Here is a 15,631-nt window from a genome sequence, read left to right as displayed (position 1 = left end):
AGTTTGTACAAAGTGGAATGAAAAGGTTACACTGCTTTAATGTTTTTAATTTAAAAGGTTAAAAAGACCAACAGTGTCACTCTTAATGAGAATTCCAAACAGTGGCGCTATGTCTACAAACAATTTCAGCAACGTATTTAGTTTTACCAGATTTGTTCTCAGGATCTGCTCTGAGGGGCCATTATAAATCTGGTACCAAGACTGGTACTTGTAATGTGTAAAAATTAAAAGTTTTAAAAGAGAGAGACGGTGCAAGCAATCTGGCAATACTCAGCCTGTTTTAGTGAAGTCATTACATTTTTAGCACACGTACAACTCCCCAATCTTTCAGACACCACACAATCCAATCCTTAAGTCAGAAGTGCCTAAGTCTATTCCTGGTGATGCATCACACTTGAGAGCTTACATCCAACACAGCTGGCTCTAAGATTCAGGTTTGTCTAAATGCACTGATTATCAGAGATCATGTGTGTCACATTAGAGCTGGAAATAAACACTACACGGATGGGGATCTCAAGAACTAGACTTAAGCATCCATGCTTTAAGGATGGGTAAAGACAAGCACATAACCTCTAAAGAGCAGTTGAAATGTCTAGAGAATGGAAAGACTACAGGGATAATGAAGTGCAGGGGAGGGGAACTCTGACTGTAGATCACGCTTGTGGCTTCTCTCTGGAAGTCCTGACAATTAGCATGCAAATTATCATTTGCTTAAGGCCTCATGGTGCCGGAGACAGGAATCTTCTTTTGATATTTTAAAGAGATTTGATGCCTCACTACAGCGAAGCCAGCTAAAGGAATATAACCAAACCTACAAAGCAACCAACTGTAAGAATAACTAATATGGCACACATGTTACAAATAATGGCAGAAGAACAAGGAGCTAACATTAAGTGTAATTATTTATTAAAACTTTTACATTTATTTTTACATCGATTCAGCTGATAAAAATGAAAAAACGTTCAAGAACTTTGACAGCATTGAACCAAACCTTTAGAAAGTGGCTCTTTGAGCTTTCTGGAGTCCCAGGAGAGACAAAATATCAGCTAGCCAAGACTTGTTCACTGTGCAGACGTTTATCAGAGAAAAAACAAACCCAGTGATTTAGTCCCTGCTTAGTCTTTTTACTAAAAGAGTCCAGCTAAAAGACGTCAGAGGATTGACGAGACACAGAGTGATAACACTGTGATACTTTTGTGTACACTGCATTCTAATGGCGCTTGACAGATGCTTAAGTCGTCCCTGGCTAGACTCATTAAACTTGCTCAGATGCCTGTCAAGTGATGGGACTGCGAGGTAAAAGGATTAACGGCAAAGCTCACAAAAAGTGAGTAGGTTAAAGCTCAAGTTATGGGTATGGTGAGCTTTGTTACTGAAACATGCATTACTATGTATAGTAGAGTACGTGGAAAGCTACTTTCACAAGCACTTTAATCCAAGAGACACCATCAAGACATATCAAGACAAACTAACAATTTCATGTATTTAATGGAATCCAAAATCATCCTTCTAGACGTGCACTGCAAAAGTGATCACACTCTGAGATTTTAGCCAAAAATGTAAGACCATGTCAAATTTCGTCCATTCCATCTTTGGTCGCAATGGAACCAAATCAGAAAAAGCAATAAATCAAGACTGACCAACTAAATCAAGTTCAAGTCATGACCAAAGAATTCCATTTCCATCAGTACATTTACATGAACAACAATAATCCAATATTAACCCGATTAAGACAATACTCTGATTAAGAAACTACCATGTAAACAGCAATTTTTAATTACCTTAATCAGACTAAAGTCATACTCGAAGTAAACACAAATCGAATTAAGACGTGTGGAGTATTCCTGTTTTAGTCGCATTATGGAAGTGCATTACAGACATGTACACACCTTAATCACACTATAAATGTCGTGTGAGAGTTTTCACCGCATTTTGCGACAGGACACGATCACACATGGCAGTGCTCAACCGTCGAGAGCACGGCTGCGTCCGAAACAGCATACTTAACTACTATATAGTAGGCAAGTACGCATTTTTCGGATGAAGCCCACAGCTTCAAGCAGTCGTCTATTAGCACGTATAGCATGACAAATAATTAACCACATTTGAAGCTTTCGTAAAGTTAAAAATGAAACACCCAAAACTGTATACGGTACCATAACGAAGACGAACTGTATGTTGATACGTGAAATTTTGGAGGGAACGTCAGACGGCGTGGCACAGTGATGTAATGACGTGCAGCGTTAATCGATCCATGTTCTATAACATGTAAAACCTGAACATGGTGTATTCTAAAAGCGACTCATGTATAAGTCGGTAAATACCTTAATCAAAATATTGTCTTATTCAGAATAAGGTCAATAATTAGATTACTGCTGTCCATGTAAACGTAGTCAATGTGTGATTTTTGAGAGAAATAATCAAATCAAATTCATTCCCTGTTATATGGAAGCTGCGATCATGTCTCAGTATTTTCATTCTCAAATGTGGTGAATTCAGAAAGTGCTTAGAAAAGTGCTATTCAATACTAAACACTGCTCACTGACTAGCATTCAGCTTTTAATATGCAGACACAGCAGACCTCATACAGTCATCTTTTGTCCAAACTGAATAAGTCCAAACTGAATAAGCTGGTGTCAAGTTGGAAGTCTAAACAAGGAGACTCTTCCTCAACAGGAAGCTTCCAAATATCCATTATTAGTTGGTTGCACTCTAACTGGCCAAATCACACAGGTCTAAGTAACATCATCTACTAGCAAACTAATTTAAGGTTAGTTACCATTTATATCCCTTTGGCATGTGTACAGTCAGATAATGTTAACATTTCTACCATCTCTTCTACCCCAATCCACTACACCATTATACTGATATATGCTAATTTTATAACACGACATATCCTTTTATTCAAATAAGAAAAGACAAACTTGGTTATCTATGGAGATCTGCTTAATCTTCAGGAATCAGACAGTACAAAGAAAGCACCCAAACCAAACACATCAGTATGCAAGAAGTAAAGAAAAGCAGCTGCAGCAGTGCCTGTTTTTCTGTGCACCGCTTACATAAACACTCAAGATAATCCCAAATTCACCTTTTCATGAGACAGCAGCTACACAAATCAAACCAACCAGTAAAGTATTCTACCACCTGAAGAAATACCTACGTGAAGCAAAAGCACACAGGCTCAGAAAAAAAAAGTCTGTTAAAAGAAAAAGCAATACCTATGCCAGATTGAGAAATCATTGGTGTTAGAATACAGCAGAGACAAAGGGGCATTTTCTGTTATAGTTGGACAGAAATGCGACTTGGGCTGGCCTGGAACCGATTTGTGTTCCCGTCAACCAAACTGATCTGGTCTCGCTGGGAACCGCAATATTAAATTGGACTCGGCTAGATTTTCAAACTAAAGCAGCTGCAGTGGGAGGAAACTTTGAGTCCCACAGTGCTTTGCTACAGGTGCCAGGTGTGTGTCAGCCAGAGCGAGAGAGAGAGAGAGAGAGAGAGAGAGAGAGAGAGAGAGAGAAATGACGAGCTGCTCAAGAAGAGTTATTATCCTCATACTGAACAACAAGCACAGGTGCGTGTGCACTCACATTCACACACTCGCACACAGGATGTACCATTGTCATCTCTTTCTACAGGCTGAAAGAGGGATAGATTATTGTTCAAATGAAACGCATGTCCGATATGTTTTACAGTAATAATAGATGATGTGGAAATGTACCATTTATTATGTGCAGTAAAACCAATATAAGAATTACTCAATATAGTGAATACCTGTTTATTAATAGTTAATAGTTTATCTTATGTGAGAAAGACGAAAAATATCTTGCCAAAAACACTACCCAAGGAAAAGTATACCTTTCCATATTTAATTGCTGAGGACAGCAGAGGAAACCTGATGGTCTTATATGGTGTGTGTTCGTGTGACTAGGCTTCAATCTAGATCAACGGAAATAACTGACTGTATAAGTCAGTGGAGTTATGGCAGGACTGCAGGAACTATCAACTCAACCACAGTCGAAAATGAACTGCAAAATTTGATGGGTATGTGCGTGTAAAACACTACACTAGGGATGTGCGAGACTTGTCGACGAAACCGACCTGCTGCTTCTAGTTGACACTGGAAATACTAAATCGATCTTTTTTTTTTTTAATCCTATATACACACAATGTTTTTTTGACTATCTTCTGGGGGTTTCTTCCTTATAGACTAGCCGGATACAACATTTCTGTATAAACGTCAGTGAAATCACTCGTAGCGCACATCTCTACTTTACACGTAACTAAATCATTTGGACCAAGTTAGACAGTCACAGGCTCCATGCTCATGAAGTCAGTTAAACACCAAAAGCTAAATGTGAATGTAGATGAATCACTGAAATGTGCAAGTGTATACTCATCAGGTTATTCGTACTGTTGGAAAATTGTTCCACAGTATTTCAAACCCAACAGGACTGGTTTACAAACTCCTTTGCTCAGAAAATAAACACTGCTTTATTCGGGCAAAAAGTCATCTGAGAATATGAAGAACATCATGTTCCCAAAGAAACTCATTTGACTTGCCGTTAAACAAAGTCCCCGAGCCAAAAGGGAAATGCTAATTGCAAGATAATAGTTCAGCAGATTCATACAGTTATCTCCTGGAAAATGAGACACTGATGTTATTCAAATATCTATATAAACTGCCTGCATGCATTTTATGTCCGTTAATCAAGATATCATCAAACAAAATCAGCCGGAAGACCAATTTCCCAAATGCTGGACAAGTTTGGATATGTACCAACACTTTTCCACAGAGATTCTTTGCACTATTTGTTATGACAGACTGGTTACATTTGAATTTCAACTATTTGATATACTAATCTGATCCGATTTTTTGTGGTAGAGGAGCACATAGGTAAAGAACATTGCTGATTATAGAACAAGCGCAGAAGAAAAGTGTACACAGCTGACAGACATAACATGTCTGTCATTCCAGCATCTTTAGGGTTCTTTGGGTTGTACTTCTGAGAGGACACTTTAAAGAGTCCATGTAGAACATGAAGAGAAGCTAAGAGTTTTATTCAGTAACCTTTGTGAAATTGTGTTATACTTGGTGTTCTTATCAAAACCAAAATTATGGCATTGTGACAACCCTAATATACACCAAGAAAAAAGGGCACTACACTAAACATTACTTTATCGCCTGGGGTTCAGGGCTGGCACCACTACTCCAAAAGTTGTGGGGTAAGATTTTTTGTCTGAGAGAAGAGGTACATCGGTCATTTGTCGATAAAAACATACAGACTAAGGGGCCGTTAACACGACAACGTTTTCAACTAAAAACTGAAAACTTGACATGACTTGACGTGACAACGCCGTTTTGGGGCCTGAAAATGCAAACCTCTGAAAACGGGTTTCAAAATGCAAGTTTTTGAAGACGATGCCGTTATCGTCTCTGTGTAAACATACAAAAACGAGAATCTGTGAAAACGATGACGACATGCACGCGCTCATTACGTGTTCAGTCTATAGGCATGCACGCAAGACATTCAAAACTACAATGGCAGAGTACAGGACTGTGTTTGTGCTGCTCAAGATTTGGAGTTTATTGACGCTTCTCTAGCAAAGTGTAGATTTAATGCATCACTACTACAACCAGCGGAGACACATTTGTTACATAAGCCACATTATTAACCCATGTCTACACAGACGAAGGGTATTCAAAATCTTATAATTATCTTTGTAATTGTCTGTTTTGGAGTAAATCTGTATCCTTTTACTGCTAATAAAATGTAGAAAGCAAACTGACTGCCAGTGTCTCACTATTTGATTTGTATTTGCTGATTTTGTTCCATTTTGGTACAACGATGGTCAGTTATTAGTACTTAAAGATGCATTATTTTGATTTTTTCAGTATTTAAAATTGAATGAGCTTTCTTAACAGAATTCTGACCTGGAGCACAGGAAAAGCTAAAAGATAGGCTTGAAGACAGAAAAGGCCACTTCCACAATAAAAAAAAAAGGCACATTTCATGTACGTTAAATTATATTACATTAGGGACGTCTCAGCGTTTATTAACCAAGACAAATAAGCCAAATCTATGCTTGACAAGCGTGAGTTTTCACAATTCCTTATGACAATGAATCATTTTCCAAGTCTAACTATTGAGATTGTAAGTAACTGGAGACAGAACTTTTTTTGTACTCCACATAGATCATAAACCACTGAAATTGTTTGAGAAATGAAAACATTATTGTGCTTTTTATTCAGAAAAACCACAGCTCCCCAGTTTACTTCTATTTGTTTATAGGGCAGTCTTGCCCGGATCAATATGGCGGACACGCTGACGTGAATGCTTATGTGTGCAGGCATGTAGTGTTTCTTTACAAAATGACATCGCCAGCTACTGACCTGGCACGCATAATACAGCGTTTTTAGTCGTTTTTGCAGATCCGTGTGAACGGGGATCATTTTGACAACGTTGTCGTCTGTACTGAAAAACTTTTCCGTTTTTAGTAAATCATTGTTGTGTAAACATACCCTAACTATGGATTTTGCTTTTAGCACTATATGGAGCCAGGGTCTGATTATAATACAATACCAGGGTAAAACACACCTTTTAATGACCGTCAGAGTAGTTTGTTTTGACCCAGCACATTTAATTTTACGTTTTACTCCTCAGGCAGCTAAGAACAGCAAAAAATTTGTTCACAAAGTTAGACAGCACTAATTCTAAAAGATGTTTTAAAAATCGAAAACATTTGTAACTGTCTGTTTCGCTAAACATATTTACAGGAAGCCTTACTTGCTTTATTTGAAGAATGTCACTTGAACGTTCCTATAATCGATTCTGTATACAGAATATGTGCAAATGTCATTTAACATATTGAAATGTTAGTGATACTGAATCAACACACGATTATTAAGCGCCAGTGATCGCCAAAGCACGGTTAACACTTTATCACTCATAAGAGATCCCCTTTAGGAGAAATGTCCCACTCCCATAGCTGAACTGAAAGTTTCGCTTGTTTTTTTTCAACTGAGTCAGACCTGTCTATTATTCCCTGAAGTGCTGGGTCACTGCCCTAGTAGTTTGAAAAGTGTGGGGTCAAATGCCAGCTCGCACCCGTTGCTCCAGCGGCCCTACTGGGGTGGTACCATCACCTTACAATGTACGCTATAGTAAAAGATATATGTTAAAGGTACAAACGATGTACCCTTAAGGGTACCACCCCACTGACAAGGAAATATATTATTTAGTACGCACTTAACATGTTGCAATACTCAAGTCAGTATGTATCTCTCATTCATTCTTCACATCTACAGTCCACTTACAAGCTAAAATCAAGGCAGGCTCAAGGTTGAAGATGGAGACCGAATATGTAGGTATGCTTTGTGAGATGGCTCTACACCCAACTACAGAAAACCACTGTTGTCCAGTTCCAGGTTTTGGAATTTCATCATGAGCAATACTCAAAGTGTGTGGTGGAATATTACAAGCGAACGCACAGAGATGGAAAATGCTTGTTGGGTAGAGTTTGTATAACAGCTCGACACCTATAGCCAGTTGAAAAATCCAGCTTGGTCTGGTGAACTACCAGCTACCAAAACACAGACTGAGCTGTTTAAGTTGCTAGACCATCTCTGCCAATAGGAAGGTTATATTTCCAGATTCCATATTGCGTGACTAAACTTACCGATGTTCAACAGAAACGAGACATGTTAATACATTCATTCTGCGTGTCTACGGATCACACGTGCCAAAATCGAGTCCGGCTCAGTGATGAGGACGGAGAATGAATGTATTACGTGACTGCTCTACACCTAGGTATAGAAAAGGTTTGGTCCAGGTGGTTCTGTTTACTGGAAACTCATTATTTCAGGCTCAATATGGCTTAGTAGTCAAACATTACAAGAAATGGGGGGGGGGGGGGGGGACAAGGACCACAAGGAAAACAAGGAGGTAAACAACAAAACAGCATGAAGGTGGTTACTTACAGTGTGACTGTTCTGTTGGGGAAAGAGGTGACAGGCAGCACCTGCTGGAGCTCCATGTTGCTACACACCACCTTCTTGTCCGCTGTCCCTGACCGACCGCCGGTTTTCAACCGTTCATCATAGATTTTACATTCAAGAGAAACCGCACAGTTCACAGATCCGAGCAGCACAAAAGCCAAGAAAAGCACACACCAGCTGCTGAGCGACATTTCCCGCTTAGTCTGTAGAAACATACGACCTGGGCGAATGAGTGAAGTTAATGTAGCATTGAAATGCTGAGTTATTGGTTGTAGAGTTTGTTTGTTTTGGTGTGTGTGTATATATATATATATATATATATATATATACACACACACACACACACACACACACACACACACACACATATGTATGTATACCCACACATAAAAGAGCTCCTTGTCTCTTCGAGAAATGCACAAAAAATGTATGGTAAAATATACTCGACGTTTTAGTTCATAGAGTAAGCCTGGTATCCACATTTACATTTGGATCTGCCATGGCTTTGTGTGCTCCACATGAACCAGTCCAGGGAAGCGCTCCGAGATCCTTCCTTTGTTTTCCAATCGGCTCCGTTTACCACTCGGTGCCATTGAGTCGGTCAAAGCTATCGATTATAAAGCTCAACAAAGTCTATTTTGTAGACAAACACTTTACCTCCACCATAGACTTGTGTGTGATAGCTGCCCTTGCTGGCTGTAATCCATGTCGTCTTTTTTTTTGTTTGTTTGTTTGTTTTTTAATAGCCAGGTTCCTGCGCGGTGAAGAGACAGCTGCAGCCCACACAGGACACAGAAACTTCAGGAAATCCGATCACGCTTCAGTCAAGAGAAACTTTCCTTTCTGACTGCATTCAGACTCCCAGCAGTGAATAAACCAGTTACCAAATAAAACACAAGCTCCAGCCTGCTAACTTCTCAAAAACAAAAGTTGAGCGCGCGCCGAGTGAGCAGATCCTCAGCGCAAAACATCATGTTGTTATACACCAGCGCAGCTACGATGAGTTTAGTGGATATGCACTGATTTATTGATCTTTTTTTAACATGAGAAAGCGGATCGACGTAAATGTAAAGCCGTACAGCGGCGGTGAAAACAGAGAGAGCAGCTCGCAGTTGTTGAACTCGTTAAAGTCCGTGTGTGAATCCGAGAGCTCCACTTCCGCTGATGACGTCACCGCGAGTCTGCTACCTTTCCCATGAAAAAAAGGCCACGAAGGAGAGCAACTGATACAAAAAAAGTGACCAGGCTTTCACTGAGAAAACAACCCAAATGTCCAGTATCACACATCACCACCATCACCCACAAGAACCACAACAACAGCATTAAAACAAACAAACAAACTAAATAAATAAATAAATAAATAATACATACATACATACATACATACATACATACATAAGTGTTCGCTGAGTGGTTAAGGCTTTGGGTTACTGATCAGAAAGTCAGAGGTTCAAGCCCCAGCACTGCCAAGATGCTACTGTTGGGGTCTTGAACAAGGCCCTTAACCCTATCTGTGCAGGTGCTCTAACATGGCATCATTCCTAATTGCAAAAAAAAAAAAGAAAATAATTTCACTGTGCTGTAATGTGACAAATAAAGGCTTCTTCTTCATAAATAAATCAGTTACATGTGACATATAGCCATCAGTTTGCATGCTCTCCCCGTATTTCCTCCAGGTACTCCGGTTTCCTCCCACAGTCCAAAGACGTGTGTTGTAGGCTGATTTCCAAATTGTCTATGGTGTGCGATTGTGCCCTGCAGTGGGTTGGCACAGGGGCCCCTAAGTTCCCTAGGTTAGACTACAGGCTTCCTGTGACCCTGTGTAGGATAAGCAGTACAGAGGATGGATAGATGGATATATCCATCAGAATAAAGATATATAAAGAAAAATATCTCATTTTGAAGTATTTTGTGTTTTTTGTATTTCAAACACAGAAACAAACAATGAACTTGTTTTATTTCATGTAGCAATGTGTAAAGACAGGGTAAAATGTTAAATCTGCATTATGGCTTGTGTTTTTCCCTCTATGGGAATGCTCCAGAGTTCTCTGTAGAATCCTTTGGGTAAAACCCAACAACAGATTATACAGACAATTAATCATCCAAAGAACCTTGAACACAAAAAAAATTATATGAAGGATTTCATAAAAACATAACTATCTTTGTTAACTGATGTGTATAAGTTGTATTTTATGTGCTAAAATGAATTAAATCTAAATATACAAGAATATGATGTGATAAACCAATTAATTCTGTTTGTACTAGATTTACTTGTTTGTTTGATGGTTTATTTGTTCACTGTGCATTATTTATTGTCTTCCTTGAACTGTGTTAACCTGACAAAAAAAGAAAGAAATCTTTTAAATGAAATTAGAAGCGTGTATAAATGGGACACTGTGTGCATTAAAACATGGGTGATTAGCATTGGGGGGTTTTTGTGCCACCTAGTCAGTTAATCTTCACTTAAATGAAAATGTAAGTGGTCTAATAAACTAGAAATAATTAGGTTTAATAAGAGAGCCCAGTATAATGACACATATTTTTACACTTAGTATTTAATGACACTCATTTCTTATCTGCAGCAGAATAAAAAAGCCCCACTATGAATTTAAGTATACTAACTAAGCTGCATCTAAACTAAGCTGCATGCTCACTGAACTGCACATAGATGTTGGATGCCATGTATAGTATATCTCTTTGTATTATACTTTGTGGTGTTAAAATATCTAATCATAAACTACAGTTTAACAAGTTACTTGTAGCTAATTGATGAATTTGTGACGTAGCTCCCAATGGAAATTATCTGCGAACTAAACATACTACAACTATAATACAATTCTCCATAATCCTGTATGCATTGTAGTCACTGTGGGTCTAAAGAGTGGAGGCAAGTTCAGACTCGTGATTGTGGGTAGCCTACAACAGAGTGGAGAGCAGACATTGCATGCAACTGTATAAAGTCAGTGACAAGACTTGCTTTTCTATTTGTGCAAGTTCTGACAGTCCTTTACTATAATGACAAAATATAATTTCATGTTGGCATTTTAGACTGAAGCAGGAAATTTATCGACATTTACAAGTAAATGAATAAATGACTCACTAAAGGACATTCAGTGCACTCCATAGGGTATAAAGGCATTACTTAATACCCTTTGTGGTGTAGAAATTCAGCAGTGAGCTTTTTGCAAGATATCTTTTGATCCAATACCACAGTTGTCTAAAGCAGTGCCTCTCAAAGTAAAGTCTGGTGACCTCCAGGGTCTGTGAATTATTGATTGATTTTACTGATTTGAATAAGTTTAATACAAACAACAATAACTCCAAAAACATGTACAACTACCAATAATGTCAACATGGACCTAAAGTGTTTTGTCTGTGGAAAGTTGAGTAATAGAAAGCGCCAAGGCTCTAATAAATGTTTTCACTATATTATTGTACAAAGTATTATTGAAATAATGGTCATAAAATAAATCTTAACTGAGGGGTTCCGTCGGGTTTATTCTACAGTTTAAAGGGTTCCTTGCTATAAAACATTTGAGAACCCCCTGCTCTATTTGTGAACAGATTTCGCCCCACCCCCTCCGTACGTGATGACGTATTACGCACACGCTGTACGTGCTGACGCTCCACGCTGGACTTCCTGCTACTTTAAAGCAGCGGCAATTACAGTTGAACTCTAACACTCAGTGACATGTGAAAGAAAGGCAGTGTAGTGTGTATACCACTCACTGATAAACGCACCCGACATGGCTCTTTCTAAAAATGCGTCCGTCGAAGGTTTTCCCAGTGATTTTGCATGGGGAGCTGCAACAGCTGCTTACCAAATCGAAGGTACATTAATTGAACTTTCACAATTAATAGTCGTTAACAGTAGTTTTTAAATTTTCCTCGGTTTCATTCCTTACCTGCTGTTTGAACGCTACCATACAAAATAATATGCTAATGCTCAAGTTGTGTACAATTTAGACTTTGCCTACTATTAAGTACGCTAGTAAGCAGTGTTGAATGTGTTCTACAGCTGCAATATAATGTAATGTTGCACACACACACACACACACAAACATTTAAATACACGTTGAAAAAAATACAAACCATAGTTACACATATTCTATTTCAAAATGTAAAGAAACCAGTCATTAATCTGATCTTCAGCAACCACTTTATCTTGTTCACTCAGGGTAGTGGTAGATCCAAAGTCTTTTTCAACACTGGGCATGAGATGGGAATAACCTTTGGACAGGACACCAGTTCATTGCAGGGCACCATGTGCACACACTTACACATAATCACACACAGAGGAGCAATTTAGCCGTAGTAAATTAATGTTTTTGGAGGTGGGAGGAAACTAGAGAACCCAGAGGAGAACATGCGAAACTCTGCACTAACAGTAAAGTGAGCTCTGGATCAAACCTAGAGCTGTAAAGCAACAATGCTACCTGCTTTGCCAATCATAGTAATACATATTCTGTTTCAAAGCAAGAGATCTTTTAAAGTGTTTGCTGTAACTTTTGTGTGGTTGTGCAGGGGGCTGGGATGTGGACGGTAAAGGCCCCAGCATATGGGACACTTTTTGCCACAGTAAAGGACGAGTGTTTGAGGATCACACTGGAGATGTGGCCTGTAACAGCTACCATCTTTGGGATGAGGACCTGAAGTGTATCCACCAGTTAGGTCTCACACACTATCGTCTGTCCTTCTCCTGGTCACGGTTGCTTCCTGATGGAACCACACGTTTGGTCAACCCACAAGGTGCTCTGCCTGGAAAGTGATCAATTATTTATGGCAGAAAATCAAAACGGAAAAGCTTTGATTAATAATACATCATCTACACTATTAGAAGATAGCACATAAAATGTGTATTTGTCAGAGAATTTCTTGACAATATCCACAGGACCTTTATCTATGGAAACAGGCATAGGTGGTTAGTAAATATGGAGTGAATATTTGTATATTTGTTTTGTGATAATGTACAACTGAGGAGAGCCAAAATCTCAATATCTAACCCTAGATTATTACTTGTGAAAATGAATAACAATCCTGTTATTCATTTTCAAACTTAATGCACTAAAAGCTTTGGTTAAAATACATTCCTGTTTTATTCCCCAGGTGTAGCATACTATAACAAAGTGATTGATGACCTAATTGCCAACGCTATTATGCCCATGGTCACCCTGAACCACTTGGACTTGCCTCAGGCTCTGCAGGACCGTGGTGGATGGAAATCTCCAGAGATTGCAGATGTTTTTGATTCGTATGCTCAGTTTTGCTTTAAGACTTTTGGGGACAGGGTGAAGCTTTGGATTACAGTGAATGAGCCTTATGTGTGCGCTAAATTTGGGTATGAGAATGGCCTTTTTGCCCCAGGCCTTAAAGAACCAGGGACCTCCATCTACCTCGTAGGTCACAATTTGCTGCGTGCCCATGCTAGAGCCTGGCATAGCTATAATGCCAACTTCAGATGTCTGCAGGGAGGAAAGGTGTCCATAGCTCTTAACAGTGACTGGGTTGAACCTTTAAACCCATGCTCTCCTGAAGATGTGGCTGCCAGCCAGCGATACATGGACTTTAACCTGGGCTGGTTTACTTGCCCAGTGTTTGGCACAGGGGACTATCCAGAGTATATGAGGAGCAGGATTGAAGCCCAGAGCCGTGAACTAGGATATACTGAGGGGCAGCGCTTGCCTAAGTTTTCAGAGGATGAGCCCAAGCCCTTAGGCACAGCAGATTTCTTTGCACTGAACTACTATACATCACGCAAAGTGAAGGACACCAGCTCTCATCCCAGTGAGTGCAGTTTCGCAGGGGACCAGGGAGCGGAGGCTATAATAGATCCATTATGGCCAGTGTGTGGCGTGTCCTGGCTTGCTGTCGTGCCTGAAGGATTGCGCAAGTTGCTAAAATACATAAAGGTATGTTTATGAGAATTGAGAGATATTATTTATGCTATGTTGTCATTTTATGCACCTTGTATTTCCAATATGTTACATTTACAGATTCACAACTTTTTATTTAATGGTTATGTTTCTCAGGAGACTTGCAACAACCCTGCCATTTATATCACTGAAAATGGCTTCTCACAGATTGGTCCTGTTGAATTTGAAGACATTGATCGCTGCCAGTTTTATCAAGATACACTTCAGCAAGTATCAAAAGGTCTCGCGATAGCTGTGTACTTTATGCTTTTCACTTGCAGTAATAAATCAATAAAATATTTAGTGCACTTTGGTACAAATGTCGATGAATTAAAGATTAATCATAGTATGTAGTTTTTTTTTAGGCTGATATGTTTTCATACCCTTGATGCAGTGCCTTTTATTGTTTTCTAGCTATCACAGATGATGGAGTGAATGTGAGAGGATATTTCGCCTGGTCACTTCTGGATAACTTTGAGTGGTCAGACGGCTTCAGTGTGAGATTTGGCCTCTTCCATGTGGACTTCTCCAGCGCTAAGCGAAAGCGCACAATGTACCGCTCTGGAAGAGAGTATGCGGCTGTAATAAAAAGACACTGCACCTATACCAAGCTGGACAACTGAAATCAGCACTCTGAGATCTATACTTGCTGCTACATTTTTTAACACTGAATAGTAGCAGCAACAACAAACATATATATATATATATATATATATATATATATATATAAGTGTGTGTGTGTGTGTGTGTGTGTGTGTGAGAGAGAGAGATGTTATATATGTGTAAAAATATAGGAAAGTCATTACATGAGGTTAAGAGCAGAAAGCGGTAGTTAAAAGAGGTTGAACTGTTCCCAGGTATAGATTGTGCTTGATGGTTAAATACATGATAGATCAGTTATATATTGACATCTACACGCTGTACAAATTAGGGAAGAAGTTTGACAAGTTTAATAAATTACAGCTTTGGTATTATTTTAATTAAATCTAACATATGAATGAGAGGGAAAGGTTGAGACAGGCCAGAGCTACACTGTTCATATTTTGTTGATGAACACTGCCACATCGTGGTGCAAAAAGGTATCACATGCACAGATGATTTCAGTTACAGCAGAGTGTCTTAGGAACTAGCACCGTGCTGCACTTGGATGAAAAGGAGATGTTTACCACAAGTATCATTTAGCCTAATGTAATGTGGCTGTGTTAATGTTTTAATCTGATAAAATATTTTGGATGTTTATTACTGTAAAAGTTAATTTACTTCAAGAAATTCACTTCTCTTCAGGAGTAATTGCAAGCTTTTAAACATGGATTTTTGAATAAAGAGTTCCAAATTATAACTTCAACATTAATGATATTCCCTTCCCACAGTATTCTTAGAAATAAATACTATTTTTCCCCATATAATGATATTCAAAGAACATTCAAGCAAAAACCTATTTTGTTAAAATCACCAAATGGGATTTTAGATACATATAATATGTAGAATAGCCATCCATTAATTTTCTGTACAGCTTATAGTACACAGGGTTGCGGGGAGCCTGTAGCCTATCCCAGAGGACTCGGGGCATGAGACGGAGGACACCCTGAAACAGGGTACCACAATTACACACACTATGGACAATTTAGTCATCCCAATAAACCTACAACTCTGAGGGGATGGGGGGAGGAAACCAGAGTACCTGGAGGAAAACCCCGAAGCACGGGGAGTACATGCGAAC

The 15,631-nt window shown here is 39.0% G+C and overlaps 2 protein-coding genes across 5 annotated transcripts in view; one reads left to right on the top strand and one right to left on the bottom strand.

Annotated features, from left to right (window-relative positions):
* The window catches only part of LOC128609999 (adhesion G protein-coupled receptor A3), a 36,576-nt gene extending 26,790 nt beyond the window's left edge, over positions 1 to 9,786 (bottom strand). Inside the window, exons 1-2 of one of the 3 annotated variants that reach the window (XM_053628991.1) lie at positions 8,384 to 9,786; positions 7,982 to 8,219 (exon numbers count right to left, since the gene is read on the bottom strand). In XM_053628991.1, coding sequence (XP_053484966.1) covers positions 7,982 to 8,219; positions 8,384 to 8,387 — 242 coding nt within the window. In that variant the 5' untranslated portion in view covers positions 8,388 to 9,786. Of the gene's footprint in view, positions 1 to 7,981 lie in introns of all 3 variants that reach the window. The other 2 variants (XM_053628992.1, XM_053628990.1) reach the window with 2 other exon arrangements.
* Positions 9,787 to 11,166: 1,380 nt separating this feature from the next.
* On the top strand, positions 11,167 to 15,267 carry LOC128609998 (cytosolic beta-glucosidase). Of its 2 annotated transcripts, XM_053628988.1 has the most exons (5): positions 11,167 to 11,830; positions 12,524 to 12,748; positions 13,106 to 13,908; positions 14,029 to 14,152; positions 14,326 to 15,267. In XM_053628988.1, the coding sequence occupies exons 1-5, from the start codon at positions 11,746 to 11,748 to the stop codon at positions 14,532 to 14,534; spliced, it is 1,446 nt and encodes a 481-aa protein (XP_053484963.1). In that variant the 5' UTR covers positions 11,167 to 11,745; the 3' UTR covers positions 14,535 to 15,267. The 2 variants fall into 2 exon arrangements, with proteins under 2 accessions (XP_053484963.1, XP_053484964.1); XM_053628989.1 differs by lacking the exon at positions 12,524 to 12,748.
* Positions 15,268 to 15,631: the final 364 nt, after the last annotated feature.

This window comes from Ictalurus furcatus, chromosome 7 (assembly GCF_023375685.1).
Source record: "Ictalurus furcatus strain D&B chromosome 7, Billie_1.0, whole genome shotgun sequence".
Classification (NCBI taxonomy): domain Eukaryota; kingdom Metazoa; phylum Chordata; class Actinopteri; order Siluriformes; family Ictaluridae; genus Ictalurus; species Ictalurus furcatus.
This window is presented reverse-complemented; position numbering and strand designations above follow the sequence as displayed.